This window comes from Orcinus orca, chromosome 19 (genome assembly GCF_937001465.1).
Source record: "Orcinus orca chromosome 19, mOrcOrc1.1, whole genome shotgun sequence".
Taxonomy (NCBI): domain Eukaryota; kingdom Metazoa; phylum Chordata; class Mammalia; order Artiodactyla; family Delphinidae; genus Orcinus; species Orcinus orca.
In genome coordinates, this window is record NC_064577.1 from 58,448,330 (window position 1) to 58,468,438 (window position 20,109).

Below are 20,109 nucleotides of genomic sequence, written 5' to 3' on the forward strand. Positions count from 1 at the left end.
TGCCTGGAGAAAAACAAAATCAACAGCTGCAGGAATTATAATTGCTACTGACAAGGACCTTGGGAGGTAGGTGAAAGGGAAGCAGTGCTTTTTCACAGTTAAGCCCTGCTGTTGATTCATGAATGTCCCTCTTGCCTTTGATGCCAAAATTGTGTTCTGACATGTGGGAACAAGAAGCCTGGCCATTGCCAAGCTGCCTCCTGGGGTCTTCTGGTGGTCCTGACTGGTCTGAGGCCTGGGGGATCACTTGGTGCCCACTCACCACACACATGCACATCCTATAAACTACAAAGTCCTATGGAACATTCTCCACCTTAAAGACCACCACCTGAAATTATATCCTCCTTACCTCTGGTCTTTCCCTGCTCCAGTCTCCCTCTTACAGCCCATAGTGATTATAGTATCTCCTGTTCAAATCCCTTCCCTGGCTCCTAGTCTAAGCCTCCTATGATCTGAACTCAGCCTATCTTCCAACATACATAATGTATGTACCCCTAAATTCAGCTGAAGTGAACCAGAGGAAGGGTGAACAACCAGACAAAATAGGCCCCTGCTAACCAGCCAGCAGTATCTGCTAAACCAGTACTTCTCAACTACTAATAACATACATTCATTCAAATCACTGGGAATTTGTTAAAATGCAGATTGTGATTCAGGAGGTCTAGAGTAGGGCTCAAGATTCTGCATTTTTCTAACAAGTTCCCAGATCCTAAGGCTGTTGCTGGTCCCTGTACTGCACATTGAGTAGGAAAGTACTATGTCATCTTTTTAACGTGTAATTCGTGTGTGGGCATGTGGGGGTATGCTGTATTCAAAATAGCTTTATTTTAAGATTATGTTAACTCTATAAAATCACCATTTTTGCAAATCAAAAAGTAAATTTCATATGGTTCACCATGATCTCAGGATCCTAGCCAACTTACCTTGGAACATAGAGGAGGCAAGACTTCAGATCAAAATCCCAAATGTGCTAACTTGAGCTTAGAGCAGAGCACAGCCTCATCCCTATACTTGCCACAACCCTGGTCCCTATGGGATCCTACCCTATGGGGCATCCAAGAGACATCTTCCTACCTTTTTCAGTCTTATAAGTTGGAGAGAAGAATCACTCCACTTGATTGCCTTCCACTTCTCTGCTCTCCAAGCCTAGTTCTCAGAATATACTGAAATTTCAAGGCATGCCTTGAAGAACTGGCACATCCCCAGGTGGTTTTCTAGGTCACCTGGTGGGAAGATCTTAGCAGTTGGCAGGATGTGTTTTGATTCTCATTAAGAAGCTTACTCAACACTGAAAGGAGATGTGGCAGGTCCCCCTATAGCTCCTGGTTCTCCACCTACAGAAAGTCCTGGCTGTGTGGGTGGGAGGTAGGGAGGGAGGAGATAGATGAGCACAGACCTGTAAGCCTGCCTGGCCTGAGTCCTGCACAGGCAGAGAAGATTCACTAACCCCTGACTACAGTTGCCTTTTTGATGACAGAGTAGCTGCTGTATAACCATCTGCCACCATTGGCAAAACACACCAGAAGTGAAGTAGCAATAAACAAATAGGATATTTCAAGAGCAGCAATAATATGAGAAGCTCTACTGATTCAAGATGTTCAGGATATTATCAGACTCAAGGGACCATCCATCTGAGTGGACAGTGATGGGATACTGATGCTCACTGATTATGTTGCACTGGTTCTCCACTCCAGCTGCCCTCTAGCTGAAGAGCTTTTAACAAACATCAGTGCCTTGCTCCCACCCTAAAAGAATCAAATCAGAATTTGCGGGGCAGGCATAGGTGGATTTTAAAAGCACCCAGGTGAACTGGATGCACAGTGAAGGTTGCAATTCACTCTGTTAGAGATGTTTTATTCAAAGATCAAGGAAAAGTACCCTTTTTTGATCATTGACTTTCTCAGCTTCTAAAACTACACCTCATTTTTAAATTCAACATAAGATGTTGGGAATAATGAATACTCTTTATACTTTCAGTCATAAATCACTTTTACATGCACCATCTTTTTAGATTCTCAAATCAGCTTGTGGAAAATGCTAATACCATTATAGAAAGATAATGCTAGGCTTGCTGTGACAGTTTCCGAGAGACAAAAAAAAATAGAAACAACCTAAAAACTAGTGAGAGGATGGTTAAATATGTTATGGGGCATTTATGTGATGGAGAATTATATGGCTATTAGAAAGATTTAGGTAGATCCATACACATTGACTTAGAAAGATAGCCACAGACTACTTTTAATTTTTAAAAAAATAATTTTTTTAAATCAAGTTCACAGTTACTTATAAGTGATTCCATTTCCATTGTTTTTTCACTTTTCATTTTTTATTTTTATTGAGATATCTTTGACATATCAAAATTGTATACATTTTAGGTATACAACAGATATTTTGATATATGTATACATTGTGAAAAGATCACCACAATCGAACTAAATAACATATCCATCACAAATTCATAGATATGTGCGTGTGTGTGTGTGTGGTGTGTGTGATAAGATTTAATTTCATGCCACATCTTCTTTATCCATTCATCTGTCAATGGACACTTAGGTTGTTTCCATGTCCTGGCTATTATATATAGAGCTGCAATGAACATTGTGGTACATGACTCTTCTTGAATTATGGTTTTCTCAAGGTATATGACCAGTAGTGGGATTGCTGGGTCATAAAGAAGATGTGGCACATATATACAATGGGATATTACTCAGCCATAAAAAGAAACTAAACTGAGTTATTTGTAGTGAGGTGGATAGACTTAGAGTCTGTCATACAGAGTGAAGTAAGTCAGAAAGAGAAAAACAAATACCGTATGCTAACACACACACACACACACACATATATATATAAAATCTAAAAAAAAAAGTGGTTATGAAGAACCTAGGGGCAGGACAGGAATAAAGACACAGATGTAGAGAATGGTCTTGAGGATACGGGGAGGGGGATGGGTAAGCTGGGACAAAGTGAGAGAGTGGCATGGACTTATATATACTACCAAATGTAAAATAATAGCTAGTGGGAAGTAGCTGCATAGCACAGGGAGATGAGATCGGTGCTTTGTGACCACATATAGGGGTAGGATGGGGAGGGTGGGAGGGAGATGCAGGAGGGAGGAGATGTGGGGATGTATGTGTGTGTATAACTGATTCACTTTGTTGTAGAACAGAAACTAGCACACCATTGTAGAGCAATTATACTCCAATAAAAATGTTAAAAAAAGATTTAATTTAGGATCTATACTTTTAGCAAATTTCAAGTGTGTGATACAATATTGTTAACTATCACCACCATGCTGTACATTAGAGCTCCAGAACTCATTCACCTTCATAAGTGAAACTTTGTACCCTTTGACGAACATCTCACTTCCCTCTCTGCTCAACCCCTGACAACCACCATTCTATTCTCTCCTTCTATGAGTTGACTGTTTTAGATTCTACCTATAAATGAGTTCATACAGTATTTGACTTTCTGTGTCTGGCATATTTCACTTAGCATAAGGTCCTTCTGGCTCATCTGGTTCATCTATGTTGTCACAAATGACAGGATTTCAGTTATTTTTATCGCTGAATAATATTCCAGTGTGTGGGGAGAGGTATGTATCACATTTTCCTTATCCATTCATCCCTCAGTGGACACTCAGGTTGTTTCCATATCTTAGCTACTGTGAACAATGCTACAGTGAACATGGGAGTGCAGATATCTCTTTAAGAGACAGATTTCATTTCTTTTGGACATATACACAGATGGGGTTTCTGGGTCTTATGATAGTTCTATTTTTCTTTTTTTGAGGAAACTCCATCCAGTTTTCCATAGTGGCTGCACCAATTTACATTCCCACCAACAGTGCACAAGTGTTCCCTTTTGTCCACAACTTCACCAACACTTGTTATCGCTTGTCTTTTTCGTAATAGCCATTCTAACAAGTGTGAGGTTATATCTCATTGTGGTTTTGATTTGCATTTCCCCAATTATTGGTGATGTTGTGCACTATTTCATGTACCTATTGGTCATTTGTATGTTTTCCTTTGAGAAATGTCAATTCAAATTATTTGCCCATTTTTTAATCAGGTTATTTGGGTTTTTTTGCTATTGAGTTGTTATGAGTTACTTGGATATTTGGAATATTAACCCTTATCAGATACATTGTTTGTGAATATTTTCTCCCATTCTGTAGGTTACCATTTTACTATTTTGATTGTTTCCTTTGCTGTGCAGAAGCTTTCTAGTTTGGTACAACCCCACTTGTCTGTTTTTGCTTTTCTTGCCTGTGCTTTTTGCTGTCATAACCAAAAAAACACTGTCAAGACCAATGTCAAGAAATTTTTTCCTATGTTTTCCTCTAGTAGTTTTATAGTTTCAGGTCTAACATATAAGTCCTTAATCCATTTTTAGTTGACTTCTGTATGTGGTATGAGATAAGGTTCCAATTTCATTATTTTTCATGGAATATCCAATTTTCCCAACATCATTTATTGAAGAGTCTGTCCTTTCCCCATTATGTGTTCTTGGAACCCTTGTCAAAAATCAGTTGGCCATAAGTGTGTGGATTTATTTCAAGGCCTTCTGTTCTGTTCCACTGGTCTATGCATATGTATTTATACTGTTTTAATTACTATAGCTTTGAAATACATTTTGGAACCAAGAAATGTAATTCCTCTAGCTTCGTTCTAACTTCGTTCTTCTTGCTCAAGATTGCTTTGACTACTCAGGGTCTTTTGTGGTTCCATATGAATTTTAGGGTTTTTTTCCTATTTATGTAAAGGATGCCTTTGGAATTTTGTTAGGGATTGGATTGAATCTGTGGATCACCTATAGTAGCATGAACGTTTTAACAATATTAATTCTTCCAGCCCACAAACATGGGCCTGTCTTTCCATTTATTTTATTTAATTTCCCTCACCAGTGTTTTATAGTTTTCAGTGTGCAAGTTGTTCACTTCTTTGGTTGAGCTTATTCCTAAGTATATTATTTTTGTTGTTGCTACTATAAATGAGATTATTTTTTTAGTTTCCTTTTTGGATAGTCCATTGTTAGTGTACAGAAATGCCACCAATTTTTGTATACTGAATTTGTATCCGGCAATTTTACTGAATTAATTTATCAGTGCCAAGAGTTTTTTGTGTGGTTGAGTCTTTATTGTGTTCTACATATATGATCATTTCATCTGCAAAAAGAGGCAATTTTATTTCTTCCTTTCTGATTTGGATGTCTTTTATTTCTTCTTGTCTAATTGCTTTGCCTAGACTTTGTTGAATAGAAGTGGCAAGAGTGGGCATCCTTGCCTTGTACTGGATCTTAGAGGAGAAATTTTCAGTGTTTCTCCATTAATTATGATGTTAGCTGTGGGCTTTTCATATATGGCCTTTATTGTATTGAGGTAAGTTCCTTCTGTTTTTCTCAGATTTTTTATCATGAATGGATGGTGAATTTTGTCAAATGCTTTTTCTGAATCTATTGAAATGGTCATGTGGTTTTTATCTTTTATTACGTTAATGTGGTATATCACACTGATTGATTTGTATGTGTTGAACAATCCTTGCATCCCAGGAATAAATCCTACTTGGTCATGGTGTATAATCCTTTTAATGTGTTGTTGAGTTTGGTTTGCTATGATTTTATTAAAGATTTTTGCATTTATGTACATAAGAGATATTGGCCTTTAGTGCTCTGTTCTTGCAGTGTCTTTGTCTGGCTTTAGTATCAGGATGATACTGGCCTCATAAAATGAGTTCGGAAGTGTTCTCTCTTCTATTTTTTGGAAGAGTTTAAGAAGGACTGGTATGGGTTCTTCCTTGAATATTTGGTGGAATTCACCCACAAAGCCATCTGGTCCAGGGATTTTCTTTGTTGAGAGATTTTTGATTACTACTTCAATCACCTTATTTGTACTCGTCTGTTCAGGTGTGTATTTCTTCTTGATTCAGTCTTGGTAGGTTGTATGTTTCTAGGAATTTATCCATTTAGTGTTTTTTTTAACTCTACATGTATATGTGTGTGTGATTAATAAGCACAAAAAAAATCTGGAATAAATACTAAACTCTTAATAATCATATTGCTTGGACTGGGATTAGAAAGAGGTGGGGAAGGGGAACTTTTGTTTTTTAATTTCTTTTAGTTTGTTACAAAATTATACTTCCATACTGTTAAAAAATAAAAGCTATTTTATTTATTTATTTTTTTAACATCTTTATTGGAGTATAATTGCTTTACAATGGTGTGTTAGTTTCTGCTTTATAACAAAGTGAATCAGTTGTACATATACATATATTCCCATATCTCTTCCATCTTGTGTCTCCCTCCCTCCGACCCTCCCTATCCCACCCCTGTAGGTGGTCACAAACCAACTGAGCTGATCTCCCTGTACTATGTGGCTGCTTCCCACTAGCTATCTATTTTACATTTGGTAGTGTATATATGGACTTGAGGATATGGGGAGGGGGAAGGGTAAGTTGTGACAAAGTGAGAGAGTGGCATGGACATAAAAAGCTATTTTAAAGCCACAGCCTGAAATGAATGAACAAGGGCTCAACAGGCAGATTGCTGATCTTCATTCAATGAAGAGCAAGTTAAGTCCTGCACAATCAGGTGACTGGTGCAGGCTGGTGCATCAGGAGCCTAAGCCATCAGCTCTCTCTCCATCAGGAGCACTGCATCTTGCAGGCTGGCCAGTCTCCTCTCAGTGTCACTGAGCTGACTCAGGACCTAGCAATTCCCTGCTTGTCCATGGCCATGAGGAAGATTTGCTTGCTGCCAATGGCAGCTGTTGGTGCAGCCTGGAAACATGTCCACCACTGTAGGGCAGTTCTGCTCCTAATAAGGGAAATTCACTTTACACACACTTTAGGGGAAATGTCCTGAGATGAAGCCAGAGCCAGATGGGTACCAAGCTTATTAAATGCATGATTGTTACCAGAAAACTTTTGCAAATATGTATGGGTATTTTGTATGTGTGTGTATGTGTGTGTGCACGTATTTTATACATGCACACACACACACACACACACAGATCATATCCCTGAAATCTCTTCAATTATAGGATTATCTTTCCAATTGTTCTACAATGTACTTTACAGTTTACCCTTATGTAGGGTGGATATGCCGTACCTCACATCTTTTAATGCTAGATTGTTGTTCTTATTATTGTTTTTCACTCCTGCCAGGTGCAGCTCATCCACTATAACCACGAGTTATATACCAATGTCACAGAAGCTGCAAAGAGCCCAAATGGATTGGTGGTAGTTTCTATATTTATAAAAGTAAGTGTATTGTGTTCCTTCATTCTTCTCTTCTTGCCATTCCCACCCCAATCAGAATATCAGTTTGCGGTCCTGTTGGATCTTAGAAACAGCAACAGAGGTAATATCTATGCCCAAGAAAAGCTGCAGGGGGTGACTTTTATTTCCATGAGATTCATGATAAATAAAGCCCCTTTCAGTGAGATGCAAAAACAATGAGTTCCATTTCAGAGCACTGGGGCCTGAGGATTCAGGTAGCTTTTGTCCTAGAGAGAAAAAGTGTGCTGGATCCAGGTGTAGGCTTTAGGTCCCACTCATACAGAAGAATCAGAAGGAAGCAATATAAGGGGAGATGGTTTCTCACTGACACCCCACCGGATTAAAGACTCCATCAGATAATCCTTGGAAAAAGAGATGAAAGGAAAATGTGAGATATCTCTCCCCTCCAGGCACTGCACTAAACAGCTCCCTCCAGCTTCCCACAATTGCTCTGAGTATCATCTTTCCCTTCCATTGTCCTTCTCCTTTGTAAGCATCCTTGTGAATAATTAAGCAAAGGCCACCAATGCTGACTTTAAGACATTCTAGGGAGGCTCTACATCTTCTTACAGTCATCATCAACAACAACCCTCCAAGCAAGCAAATTCTAATTTGTTAAAAAATAATTACCTTTAACATTTTGACAGTTGTTGAGTGAAACAAGTTTGAAAATTAAAAAAAAAGAAAGAAAGAAAGAAAGAAAGAAAGGAAGGAAGGAAGAAAGAAAGGAAGAAAGAAAGAAAGAAAGAAAGAAAGAAAACAAAAGAAACTGTCTTTCCAAAAGGGAAAAAAAAGCAAAAGCAAAGGGTGGCAGTTCTAAAAGTTGGCAGTCAGTGTGCTAGCCCCTTGGGAAGTTTTAGCCAGACCATTAGAGGAAGTGCTCCAATCAGAACATGGAATCTGATGACGGTCAATAGAAATTCAGCATTTGGCACTAGTGAGTTTTAACAGAGCTTTCGTGGTGGCATCATCATCACTCAGAAGGATGAGTGCAGGGGCAACCCCAGGCATCACTCAGAAGAATGGGCACAGGGGCAACCCCAGGCATCACTCAGAAGAATGGGCGCAGGGGCAACCCCAGGCATCACTCAGAAGGATGGGTACAGGGGCAACCCCAGTCACTACTCCCCCTCCCTCCTTGAGAGCATCACCCTTTTCAATAAGCACTTTGCCCTGCCTGGCTACACCACCTCCTAACTTACTCTCCCTCACCTCACCTTTTTGTGGCCCCAGTAGAGCTGAACATTGGACAGAGGCATTAGTGACATATTGCTGTCACTGGCCACTAACCCCACCTCGTCTAGCTTGTCATTGGCAAAGATAGGAAGGGGCTTTTGATAGAGGAAGTACATTTTTAAGCTGTCGTGCCTTCTTAATACCTGATGTGACTTCCCAAAGGAAACTGGTCCTGGTACAGACTGATCCTGCCCGTCCCTGCTCTATATGTCTTGACATCATCACAGACCCTGTTATAATAAACAATGGGTTCCTAAATGCCAGGCACTGAGATATGTACTTTACATATATTTTATCATTTAACCCTAATAATAAACCTGTGGAGTGGGTATTATGTCCCTATCTTGCAGATGAGGAAAATGGTTCAGAGAATCTTTGACATTCCATCCTAATGCATGTAGTTCGTAACAGCCCATAAAGGAATGGAACCCAAGTCTTGCTTGACTTTAAGGCAAGACAATGACCTTACTAATGACCTTATTCACAGAGCTGGGAGGGGGAAAAGAGAAAACAACATTTAAAAACTTTCCCCCCATATCCCCATGCTGCCCACAAACATGGGGCAAATAACTATATCCCTCAACCAGCCCCAATTATGATATTGATAACCAACTGATGCATTCAACCTGGGTCAAGCTTATTGTCATGAAGCTTAAAGATATTTCACAAAATTGTGCCATGCGTGTCCAGGGGCTCACAATGCCAGGCCTTCCATGAGTAACTCTCACGGCCAACATGGGCTGCCCAACAGCTCCTGACCTTTGGTGAGTGCCTCAGTCCCTGCCACTGACATTGCCTCACTTTGCTTAAAGCTCCTAAGTCAGTGTATGTCATCCTGGAAGTGCAGGCACATTACAGCTGACACTGTGATTGATTCACCAGGAAGTCAGCCTCCTAACTATAAACTCCTGGTGTGTTTCACAAGCTCCTGCAGAAACACTCTTTCCACCGAGATTACTGATGCAGGTCCTGCTGCTTCCCTGCGGGTTGTTGAGTGGAACATATGCCCCAGACCCTGAGGTCAGTGAAAGGATGGTGACTAGCTCCTGCATCTTCTCAGGCCAGTTTGGCTCTTAGGGATGCTTCTGTTCTTTCCCTGAGCAAACCTGAAGCTTTCTGGCTAGATCTCAAAATAAGCCACAGCACTTCTATCTTTGTCCAACATAATCAACTCCCAGATGCTCCACAGTGAGTTATCCAAGCTGTGACTTGTCATTCACTCATCCCCAAACACTGACTGAGCATGGGACACAGTCCAGCCTTGTTCTGGACACTGGTACCTAGAAATGACGTGAACAAAACCTCTGGTAGCCCTCCCCTCCTGCTGATCTTTCTGCCTCTCCTCCCCAGTTCCTGCCTCAAGGTAGGCAGGAACAGAAAATGAGAGACCCTGTATCTAGGTCAGCTGAGCCCTCAAGATGTCACCCTGGCCCAAAAGCTGAGCCATAAAAGCACTGGAATTGTTTGTTAAAACAAGAGATTTGTTTATCTGTGGGTTTTACCTATCTCTGTCCCCTCCTAATCCCCCACCCTTCCTATGACCACAGGAAACTGAGATTTGGCTATAATTGCTGCTCAATCACATACCATTAACTTCCCACTTAAGCTCACTTATACCAAGTACATATTTTATCCTCTCACCCACACAGCCAACATGCTAGAGCCCACAAATCATCTGTGTGCACTTTGGAAATTTTTCAATTATTTTTAATCAGCACAAAAATGTCTAATCCCAATGTTAGCTCTGCCCAGACTCACCGGGTACCAGGAAACCAAGGCACCCGATTGAGGGACATGGCAGATTCCTCACCTGCCACGACGATCTATTTTTGGCTCTCCTTTCATGGACTGCATCAACACAAACAGGCAGCTTCAGGCTATCTTTTAAATAGCTGAAGAGGATGTCAAAGTAGAAATTGGATTCAGCACTAAAGCTTCCAGGGATCAGCAGTGTTTAATTTGGGACTTTTCTCCATTTGGAGTGGGATTTTACCTCCGTTGAACATTGTCACTCACCAAGCTCCCCTTGGTGTATGTCTCACCACAACAACACACCCAGGAAACTGCGTGGGAAAGGAAAGGCAGATGGAGGGAAAATAAACAGTCTGTGCTTTCTGCAAACTAAAAATTACCTGTTGCTTATCTAATAATAATAATCATCTGCTGCAATTTTCCCAACCCTCAGAATAAATCAGATTTAAAATGTTGATGTGTCACAACATCCGATTAGCAGCTGAGGTGTAAATTACAGAGCACAGCTGAGCAAGGTAGGAGAAAAATATCTAGGATGAACAATGGTCCCTAGAAAAAGGCTGAGTAAAAAGGGAGTTGTTAAGAAAACAGTATATACAGTCTTGTGGGGGCCCATCACAGTCTCCAAATTGTGGTTCCCTGGCTTAAGCCCCTGGAAACTTGGCTTGTTCTCCAAACAAGGAATTTGGAGACCTAACAGCATGGGCATAAAATGGGAACTGATCCCTGAACATCTAGTAAAATGTGTCACCCATAATAGGAATTTGGTAAATAATTTTTGGATGGATGAAAGGACAGATTGATGGATGACTGATTGATTGACTGAATGACATGGCTTATGATATATTTGATTCATGTAATACTGAGCAGTGGTATAAGATTCTATATTATATCCTAGAGATCTTTTTTATCTCCTGATATCACTGATCTGAGTACTCTTTCTCTCACTCTCTACTTGGAAAACTATCCCCTTCTTAATATGTCACTCCCTACTCCTTACTTAAAACCCTCTGATATTTCCCCATCCCTACAGGATAAAGTTTAAATTCCCTAACATGACACTCAAAGCCTGACATGACCTAGCACCTGCCTACCTCTCTATCCTTACCTCACATCCTTCCCCCATACTCTCACCTTCACCTACACTGAAATACTTCCCTGGGCATGACTAGTTCTCCCATGTCCATCTGTGCACAATCCTCTGTATGTCATGTTTTTCTTCACCTTTCCTCCTTTTCCACACTATACCACCAAAGCACTTTGTTAACTTCCCCCTATCCTTCAAGACTTAGCTCAGGCCTTAGTGCCTAAGATTCCCCAGGTGGACGGTCTTCCTCTAATATCATCATACCTGTAACTCTATCATAGCACTCTTCACACTAAATTATAACCATTAAGTTACTTACTTGTCTTCTTTCTCTAGACTGTGGATTTTGGAAAGTAGATTCTATATATTTAATCTCTGAATTTCCAGCCATCATAGTGTTTATAGCATGGTAGGGACTCAACAAATATGAGTGAATAAGTAAATGCATGGAGGCGATGTTTATCTTGAAATAGTACTGCCCAGTTATTAATATTTTCTTTTCTCCCCTAGGTTTCTGATTCATCAAACCCATTTCTTAATCGAATGCTCAACAGAGACACTATCACAAGAATAACATATAAAAGTAAGTTTGGTTCAATTTCCTATATAGCAACTATTCTATAAATGTTAGTCCTGTCTGAAGTCAGAAAGGCAGAACTGATGATCTCCAAGGGCCTCTTTCAGCTTCATGATCCTTTAATTCTGTAGAAAGTCACTCTGGAGAGTGAAGGTAGGCTAAGAAGCAGCTCATTTCAAACAGAAGCCCCCAGAGTGCCTTTGTCATACATGTCTGTCTAAGGTAATAATGATTATTATGATGATGGTCATCATTATCCCATGGATTGGTAAAGAGCTGGGGGACTCTGCTAGCTGACAGACTCTACCATGTCAGCTGGCCACATTTGGGGCTTTGCCAATTATGTGATTGAAAAAGCATTCACCAGGTGGTTTGGATCCAACTTCAAAACATCCAGAAGCCCTCAGCGAAACCACATCTCCCTCTCTGTGTCATTGGGTCTCCCTTTCAGGTGGAGGCAGGGTGGCATTTTTCTTCATTTACGTGTGTGATACAATGACCTAGAGAACTCTGTCCAGTTTCCTTGGGTTTCTAGAGTGTTTTATCCCCAGAATCCTTAAGCAAAAAAGAGAGAACAGTGCAAAGTTGAAGGGAGTAGAGAGGAAAGGATGCTACTGTCTTCCACAGCAATCCCAGAGTTTGCAAGATTTGGGGATAGTTATGGGTAACAGCACACACCAAGGGAATGAAATAAAACAGTATAGGGAAAAAAAAACCATTTAACTAATTAAGAGTGACCAGAAAAGTGGAATTCATGTGCCAATTTTGTCTTTAATCAAGGAACTTCCTCACTTTGACTCTGTTTCCTCATTTGTTAAGTGAAGAAATTGAACTTCAGATTTCTAAGGTCTTTCTAAATCTAGGATTCTGAATCTGATCTTTGCAAATGTAAAAAGCAACACACAAACATTCTAACACCTCACATCCCCTTTGCGTATCCTCACTTGGTGGAGGCCACTGGTTCTTCTACCTCCAATGGTGACGTGGAAAGACAGAGTGAATGCTTACAGATCTCACCTCAGACTGCTGGAAGGAGAGTATGGAGAAACCTTCTCTTGTTCAATTATTCATCCATTCAGCAAGCATTTCCTGCACACCTGCCTCATGACAGGCACAAAGTGAGGCTCCTGGAATAAAAAGATGGGCCAGACACCAGCCCTCCCCACAGGCACTCGCTTCCATATGAAGTCACTTCCATATGAAGAGGTTGGGGTTGGGGACGCTGGCGGTGATGAATGAACCTGGAGAATCACCTAGAAGAATTAAGTTATCTCCAAAACCATACCACCCTGCCTCATCAGTACCCCTATGGAGTCCTCTCTAAGTTCAAACTTAGATTGATCAGCAAAGGGAGACATTTCTGTCTTCTGTGCAAATAGTTTTTATAACTGCCCATAAAGGATTATTAGTTTTTTTAACTTTTTTGATTAAAAGAGCATAAAAATTAAATAAAATGTTTTCAAATAATCTTGAATTTGCAGTTTAGAGACCATGAAAAGCCATGAAATCATACATTAAGCCTCAACACACAATCTAAAAGATTGCCAGCTACAAAGTCAATCATTAGTGGGACTTCCCTCCCTGCCCCACCCCCTAGCTCTGGTCTGATTAGTATTAAGTGATGTGGCTGCTGCCAAAGATGAAAGCATCCATTGGGTTTGTGCTATGGGAAGATGGCCTTTCTTACGAACAGGTATCAATTCTGATGCAAATAGGGGCTAGAGAGCCAGGATGACAGATCTTGTTGGAAACAATGATGAATAGCAGTTATGTGGCTGAGGGGAACTTCAACTTCTTCTACTTCAAGTGAGATGTTCCTGATGACTCATCCCAATTGGGTCTGTAGGAACTGAAAAGGACAGACTTTGGCAATAGCTGAAGAGGATAGCAAAGTTAAGACCAAAGACCTTCATTCATTTGTTCACTAAATATTTGCTACAAGTATTTATTAAGTGGTCCTGCGTGCCAGGGAGTAGAGAGATCAATAGAACACGTTTCCTGTCCATGAGCCCCTCACTCTCTAGTCAGAGAGACAGACATATCATAGTGTTTCATAAAGATTTGTATAGCAGGGGATTTCCCAGGTGGTCCAGGGGTTAAGAATTCACTTTCCAAAGCAGGGGATGCGGGTTCAATCTCTGGTTGCGGGAACTAAGACCCCACATGCCGTGTGGTAACTAAGCCCATGCACCACAACTACTGAGCCTGCACACTCTAGGGCCCGTGTGCCACAACTAGAGAGCCCACATGCCACAACTACTGAGCCTGCGAGCTCTTGGGCCCATGTACCACAGCTAGAGAGCCTGCACACTGCAACTACTGTACGCCACAACTAGAGAGCAGAGCCCGCATGCCACAACTAAAGAGCCTGTGCACCACAACTACTGAGCCCATGCACTCTGGAGCCCACATGCCACAACTAGAGAGAAGCCTGCACGCCACAAAGAAGAGCCCAAGCGCCACAATGAAAGATCCTGCATGCTGCAACTAAGACCGGACGCAGCCAAATAAATAAATACATGTCTAAAAAAATTTAAAAACTTTGTGTAACAATTATAATGTATTAAAAATAGGAACAGAACTCTTTGGGATCATAGAAAATCTGCCTAAAATTCATGGCAAGGTTATACATAGCAATTGCTATTCAAATAAGCACTGAATAGATGAGTAAACATTTGGTAAGAAAAGACAGCAAGAAAAGAGGGAGGGAGGGAGGGAGATTCCAAGCAGCATATACAAAAGCAAGAAGAGCATTTAAAGGACTCAATAGTTCAAAGGAAGGAACTTTGCTTTCATCAGCTCTTCCTCTCTGCCCACAGCACATCCAATAAACATTCATTATGGACTGAATAAATGGAGAAACGAATGGCCCCCTACGGGGGCAGAGGGAATGGCGGCAAAGGTGGTCTGGAGTCAGATCTTGAAGGGTCTTGAGAACAGGCTAAGGAGTTTATGCAGAAGCATATTTGAAGAAATGCCCTCACTGCCCTAGATATAGGCTCCTAGAAGTGGGACTAAGAGAGAGCAGGAGCGCCCCCTTCTCTTGTCCCATCATCTATCTGTCAGGGCCAAAGGGAACTAAAGCAAGATAAAGAGACCCAGTATGGGGAAAGGTAACTGCTTTACGTCCCTAATCACAGGTATTTTGTGCTTTTACACTGTTGGGGAATAATGGAGGTATTCCCAGGAGCACTTATCACATACCTGAAGGAAGTAACACTGCAGGGATAATTATTGGCCTGACATGTGGGAATGGCCTAGACACTGTGATGCCCAGGACACTGTGGCTGAAAGAGATTGATTTTCACAGAAGGAAAGCACTAGCACTCTTCCCTCCAGCTGAATGCCCCAGGGCAGCCAGCTCTTGGAAGGTTGGCCAGCAGACGGCAAGAAGGGGAGTTTCTGAAACAGGAGTCATGCACATGGACACAGCCAGTGGGTAGGAAACACAAGCCTGGAAGTCCCCCCCAGAGGCTCTACAGGAAGCAGCAGTTTATTCATTGGCCCATGAATTCTGGTAGAGACAAAGACAACACCACCTGCTCAGGGGCAACTATCAGAGTACCCTGCTTTCATACTTTTAAGCAAGCAAGAAAGAGATGGGTCCCCACAGCTGCCACCCAAACACACTACCCAGGGACAACTGACTTTGGCCCCCACCCACTCTCCCAACCAGCCCTTCTTCTGATGCTACCCAGAACTACACCCCAGCAGAGCTTCAGTCTGCCATACTCACGCAGCTGTAGTACCCACTCTACAAAGTGCTCATCATCAGGAACAAGGAAGAGATGCTAACCAAACACTTTCTGCACTCTAGGCTCTGTGCTAGAGCTTTATGTGCAGCACCTTACCTGGTGCTCACAAAGTCCCATCTCAAAATAGATACAATTGTCATACCAGTTTATAGATGAGGAAAGCAAGGCTCTAAGAAGTGAAGCCATTTGTCAAGGACACACACCTAGTGAGTGGCTCTATTAGTCAGTAACATCTGCATAATAAACAAGCATTCAGCAATAGGCATTGATTTCTCACTACTGCACCTATGGGTTGGTTAGAGTGGCTCTATATGTCTGCAGGTCAGTTAGGGCAACTTGGCTCCACAAAGCTCTCATTTTTCTGAGATCAAGTACTTCTTATGCTGGGGGTCAGAAATGTGTGATGTTCCTTAAGACCTAGGCTTGAAACTCACACACTGTCACTTCTATCCACTTTCCACTGGTCAAAGCAAGTCATATGGCCAAGCCCAACATCAAAATACTCCCATGGAGTTGGGGCTGAGGAGGGAGTGAACATTTCCTGAACAATAATTTACTCATCCATAGTGAGAGAGCAAGCATTCCATCATAGGTCCTCCCGGGGACTTTTCTATGCTCTTACTTTCCTACTGTCTTCCTCCCTAAGGAGCAAGGAAAGCTAAGCTCTGAGGTCTTAAAACTAGTTGTAATGCTGATACTTTCACATTACATGAAGCTTATTAGCATGTTCTTCTCTTAATTCCAACTTTAGTTCAGTTTGAAGAGCCATCTCTTTGCTTTTTGCACTTGTTTCCACTCTGGAAGGGACATAAACTATGCACAGAACTTGTGGGTACTTTAAAAGTTCAGGCTCATACCATCCTAAGCCCCCTGCAGCTCCTGTCTGTCCCTTGGCATAAGACTACCAGTGGAAACCACTGTCATTCAAGGGAACACAGTGGCACTGCCATTATTAGGCACATACAGAAACCAGAGAAGGCATAGAGATTGGTACTAGATGGGTCAATCTTCTCCATCAGTCTTTCCCTTGGAGGCCATTTGTAATGAAAAGTCAATCTAAAACTCTGAGCAGAGAGTGACATGATCTCCTGACAAAAGGATCTCTCTGTTTGCTTGCATAGACTATAGGGGCATGAACAAAAGTTGAGAGATGATTGCAACAATGTTGATCGTGATCAGGCCAACTTGGGAGAGGTGATGAGAAATGATTGGGTATATTTTGAAGGAAGAGCCAAGAGATTTACTGACAGATTGGGTGTGTGATATGAGAGAGAGGAGTCAAGTATAACTAAGGTTTTTAGCCTGAGTAAATGGAAGGAAGACTTTTCCATCATCTGAGATGGGGAAGGTTATGGATGAAGCATATTCATGGGTAGGAAGGGAATCAGAATTTCAAATATGTTAAACTCAAGATGGGCAACAAAGAAGAGGTGTGGAGTCTAGGCAGTTGGATATATGAGTCTGGATTTCAGGATACAGAACTACAGATATAAATGTGGACGTCATTGGGATCCAGATGGCATTTAAACCTGGGTGAGATCATGGGAGAGAATAAATAGAGAAGAGAGGAGGACATATCCTCACTTTTGAAAGATCCCCATGACTTAAGATTGTAAATAATTTCTAAAGATATCTTTTAAATCCTACCCTGGAAGAGGCTCTGGTATGTCTGTCTCATCAACTGGCTCAGGAGGTACAAAGAGGCAGGGGTAAGCATGGAAGCATGGGGTGAAATCGCTACAAAATGGCAGCCAGTAGGCACACAATCCATTTGCTTGATTTGAACATATATTAGATGACTAGGGAGAAAAAAATGAATTGTGCAAAATTATTCTATTGATCCAGTTGAGAAAATCAATGCCAGGTAATCCATAAAAGAAGGAAAGAAGGAGAATCTTGCCAAAAGGACTGGGAATTTTGGAAGCCAACATTCTGGTAAAAGCCACTATACTTATGGGATGCAATGTGTTCTAGTGAAGATATATAGAACTAAGCAGACCTGGGCTCCTGGCTCTACCACTCTTTTCTGTGTGGATTCTGGCAAGTTTCTTAACCTCTCTGAGATAATTTCCTCATCAATAAAATGAGGATACTAATACTGACATTGAGAGTGTTGGGATGAGGATTAAACAAGGCAATGAGTCAGTTGCCTGGACATTGACTGGTATAAACCAGGTGCATAATAACATGTGTTTCTAAATTATCCTAGGTATGTTGTGGTCAAATCCAGCTTCCTGGAGAGTGGGAGGCAGGTCACTATAAAACTAAATAAAAGTTATTGTCAAGGTGAATGCAATACAGGGCACACAAACAACAGAGCTTGTTTACTCTAATGAAACCCAGCTCCTGCATGGGACCCGTACATTGGATGGCAATAGCCTAGTGAGCTTCCACTCTCTTTGAAAGCTTGGATTTCATATGTCTAAGCAAATCTTATAAAACACTCTCACTAACCCAGACTGACGATGGAAAAGACCAGCCTGAATTAATTTCAGGTTGAATTTAGAAAGTCTTTTAAAGAAAATCCATTTTATTAAAGTTAAATTCGCCTTCAACAGATTAAGGGTCAAGACTGAAATCATGGCATTGAAAAATGGATTTTCTGGAGGAGATATTCATAATTTACTTGAAGTATTTTAATTGTTTAGTGTAGTATATTGGAACAATGCCAATATCCCTCCATTTTCCTTGTGTTAATTAATAAGTAGGCACAGAGCCCCAATTACATAAAAGGTGACATTCTTATCATTTGATTATCCACCTGATTTCATGGGGCCAGCATTATTTTTTTTTAAAGAATATTTATATTTTCAAGTGGAACAAAGAACCTTCTTAAATGGGTAAGAGGGAGTTGTTATTAGAACAGTACACATAAATGAATGCTTTCTTCCAGGGTCCTAGGACAGTGGAGTATTTTAGTAGCTTCATTCTCTTTCAGTTTCATATACTCCATTCATTTCATAGACAGTAAATACAATGGTGAACTTCAGTCCAATAAGAATCCAAAAGATTATAGATTCCAAATTTGAAAGGGTCTGATTATTGTCTTAATACATATTTCCAGCAAGGAAATAAAGGCACACAACTCAAGGTGTTTTGAGGAAAGCTTTTAAACATGGTGTTTTGAGCCCTTTAAAAATCTTTTTTCAAACTTGCCTGTTTATAACTTTGCTTTAGCCCCTCCTACCCCAACCCTGACTAAAACATGAATGTGTAGGCAAGGACAGACCAACTTGTAACTGCCTTATACTTCTCAGTTCCTTGGGAAGTGTTCTGTGCACTCACTCCTCAGAGGAACACAGTGTTAAATGTGATGAAATATCACCAGGGAGCTTAAGCATGTTACTCCCGGTGACTTTCTCTATGCTTAATTGAACTTGTGCTTTCATTTCAAATGAATGGATTTGGAAATGTTTTCACAGAATGCAAAATGCAGCATTCCACTCCCCACGTTGCAATCCAAGTAGTAACTATAGTCAGCAAGGAAAAGGAACATCTTACCTCCATTGAATCCAGTTCTCGGAGGCCCTCTTTTTCATTTTTCATTTGTATAAAATGAAAAATCATATTACTTTATTCTTTAGCAATTGCCTTTTTTCATTTCAGTTGAATTTGCCTCAGATTACAAGAGGAAATGTCATTCCATATGAGAAAATTGCCAAAGAGTTCCATATTAATCAGAAGTTAGTCCAGTATTGATTTCTGGAACTGCTGTGCCTTTTTCTCACTGGCATCATTCTCTTTGAATGGGAACTTCATAATCAGGAAGCCAGGCGATGTTAAATCTCATCAATGTCACATAAGTTAACACGATGCATTTACCAGAGGCTGCCATCGAAGTTCAGACTAAGGGAAAGATTTCCCCGCTATGTGATACTAGGCATTTCATCATGGTGTATTTCAAAGAAAGAAAGAGAGAGAGAGAAGGAGGGAGGGAGGGAGGGAGGAGGGAAGGAAGGAAGAAAGAAAGGAAGGAAAAGAAAGAGTCAGCTTTAGGAGTTGTGTCCAAAACTAAGAACTCAGTATAAGATAAGGCATAGATTTAGCAAGAGCATGTCATAAAACCAAAAGCACAGCTGTTAACTTCTCTAATCATTTGAAAGAATAAACTGGGGTTATCAACTATGTATAAATATTCTCTACCTACTGGTTATCCAAGGGGTCTTCCTGTGATGTAGAGGTATATCCAACACATTGAAAAAATCACAACACTGTCATACCAAAAATTTGACCTACAGAAGAAAAATTTATCTATGTAAGCTTGTTTATATTGAAGGATATTTGGGGGTCTATAGATTATATTTTAACCTAAAGATGACTTTAGCAATTATCCAGAATATTCTTGTGCCCACAAGTAAGAGGTTACATGACTTATCCGTGAAGAAAGAGTAAGTTACTGGCAAAGCCACAGTTGGAACTTAGTCTTGA

The 20,109-nt window shown here is 40.8% G+C and overlaps 1 protein-coding gene across 2 annotated transcripts in view; it reads left to right on the forward strand.

The window, feature by feature from the left end:
* Positions 1 to 20,109, forward strand: part of CA10 (carbonic anhydrase 10) — a 622,326-nt gene that overhangs the window by 590,155 nt on the left and 12,062 nt on the right. For both annotated transcript variants that reach the window (XM_004271808.2, XM_049701630.1), the window contains 2 exons: positions 7,161 to 7,256; positions 11,860 to 11,932. In XM_004271808.2, the coding sequence (XP_004271856.1) occupies positions 7,161 to 7,256; positions 11,860 to 11,932 (169 nt within the window). The remainder of the gene's footprint in view (positions 1 to 7,160; positions 7,257 to 11,859; positions 11,933 to 20,109) is intronic.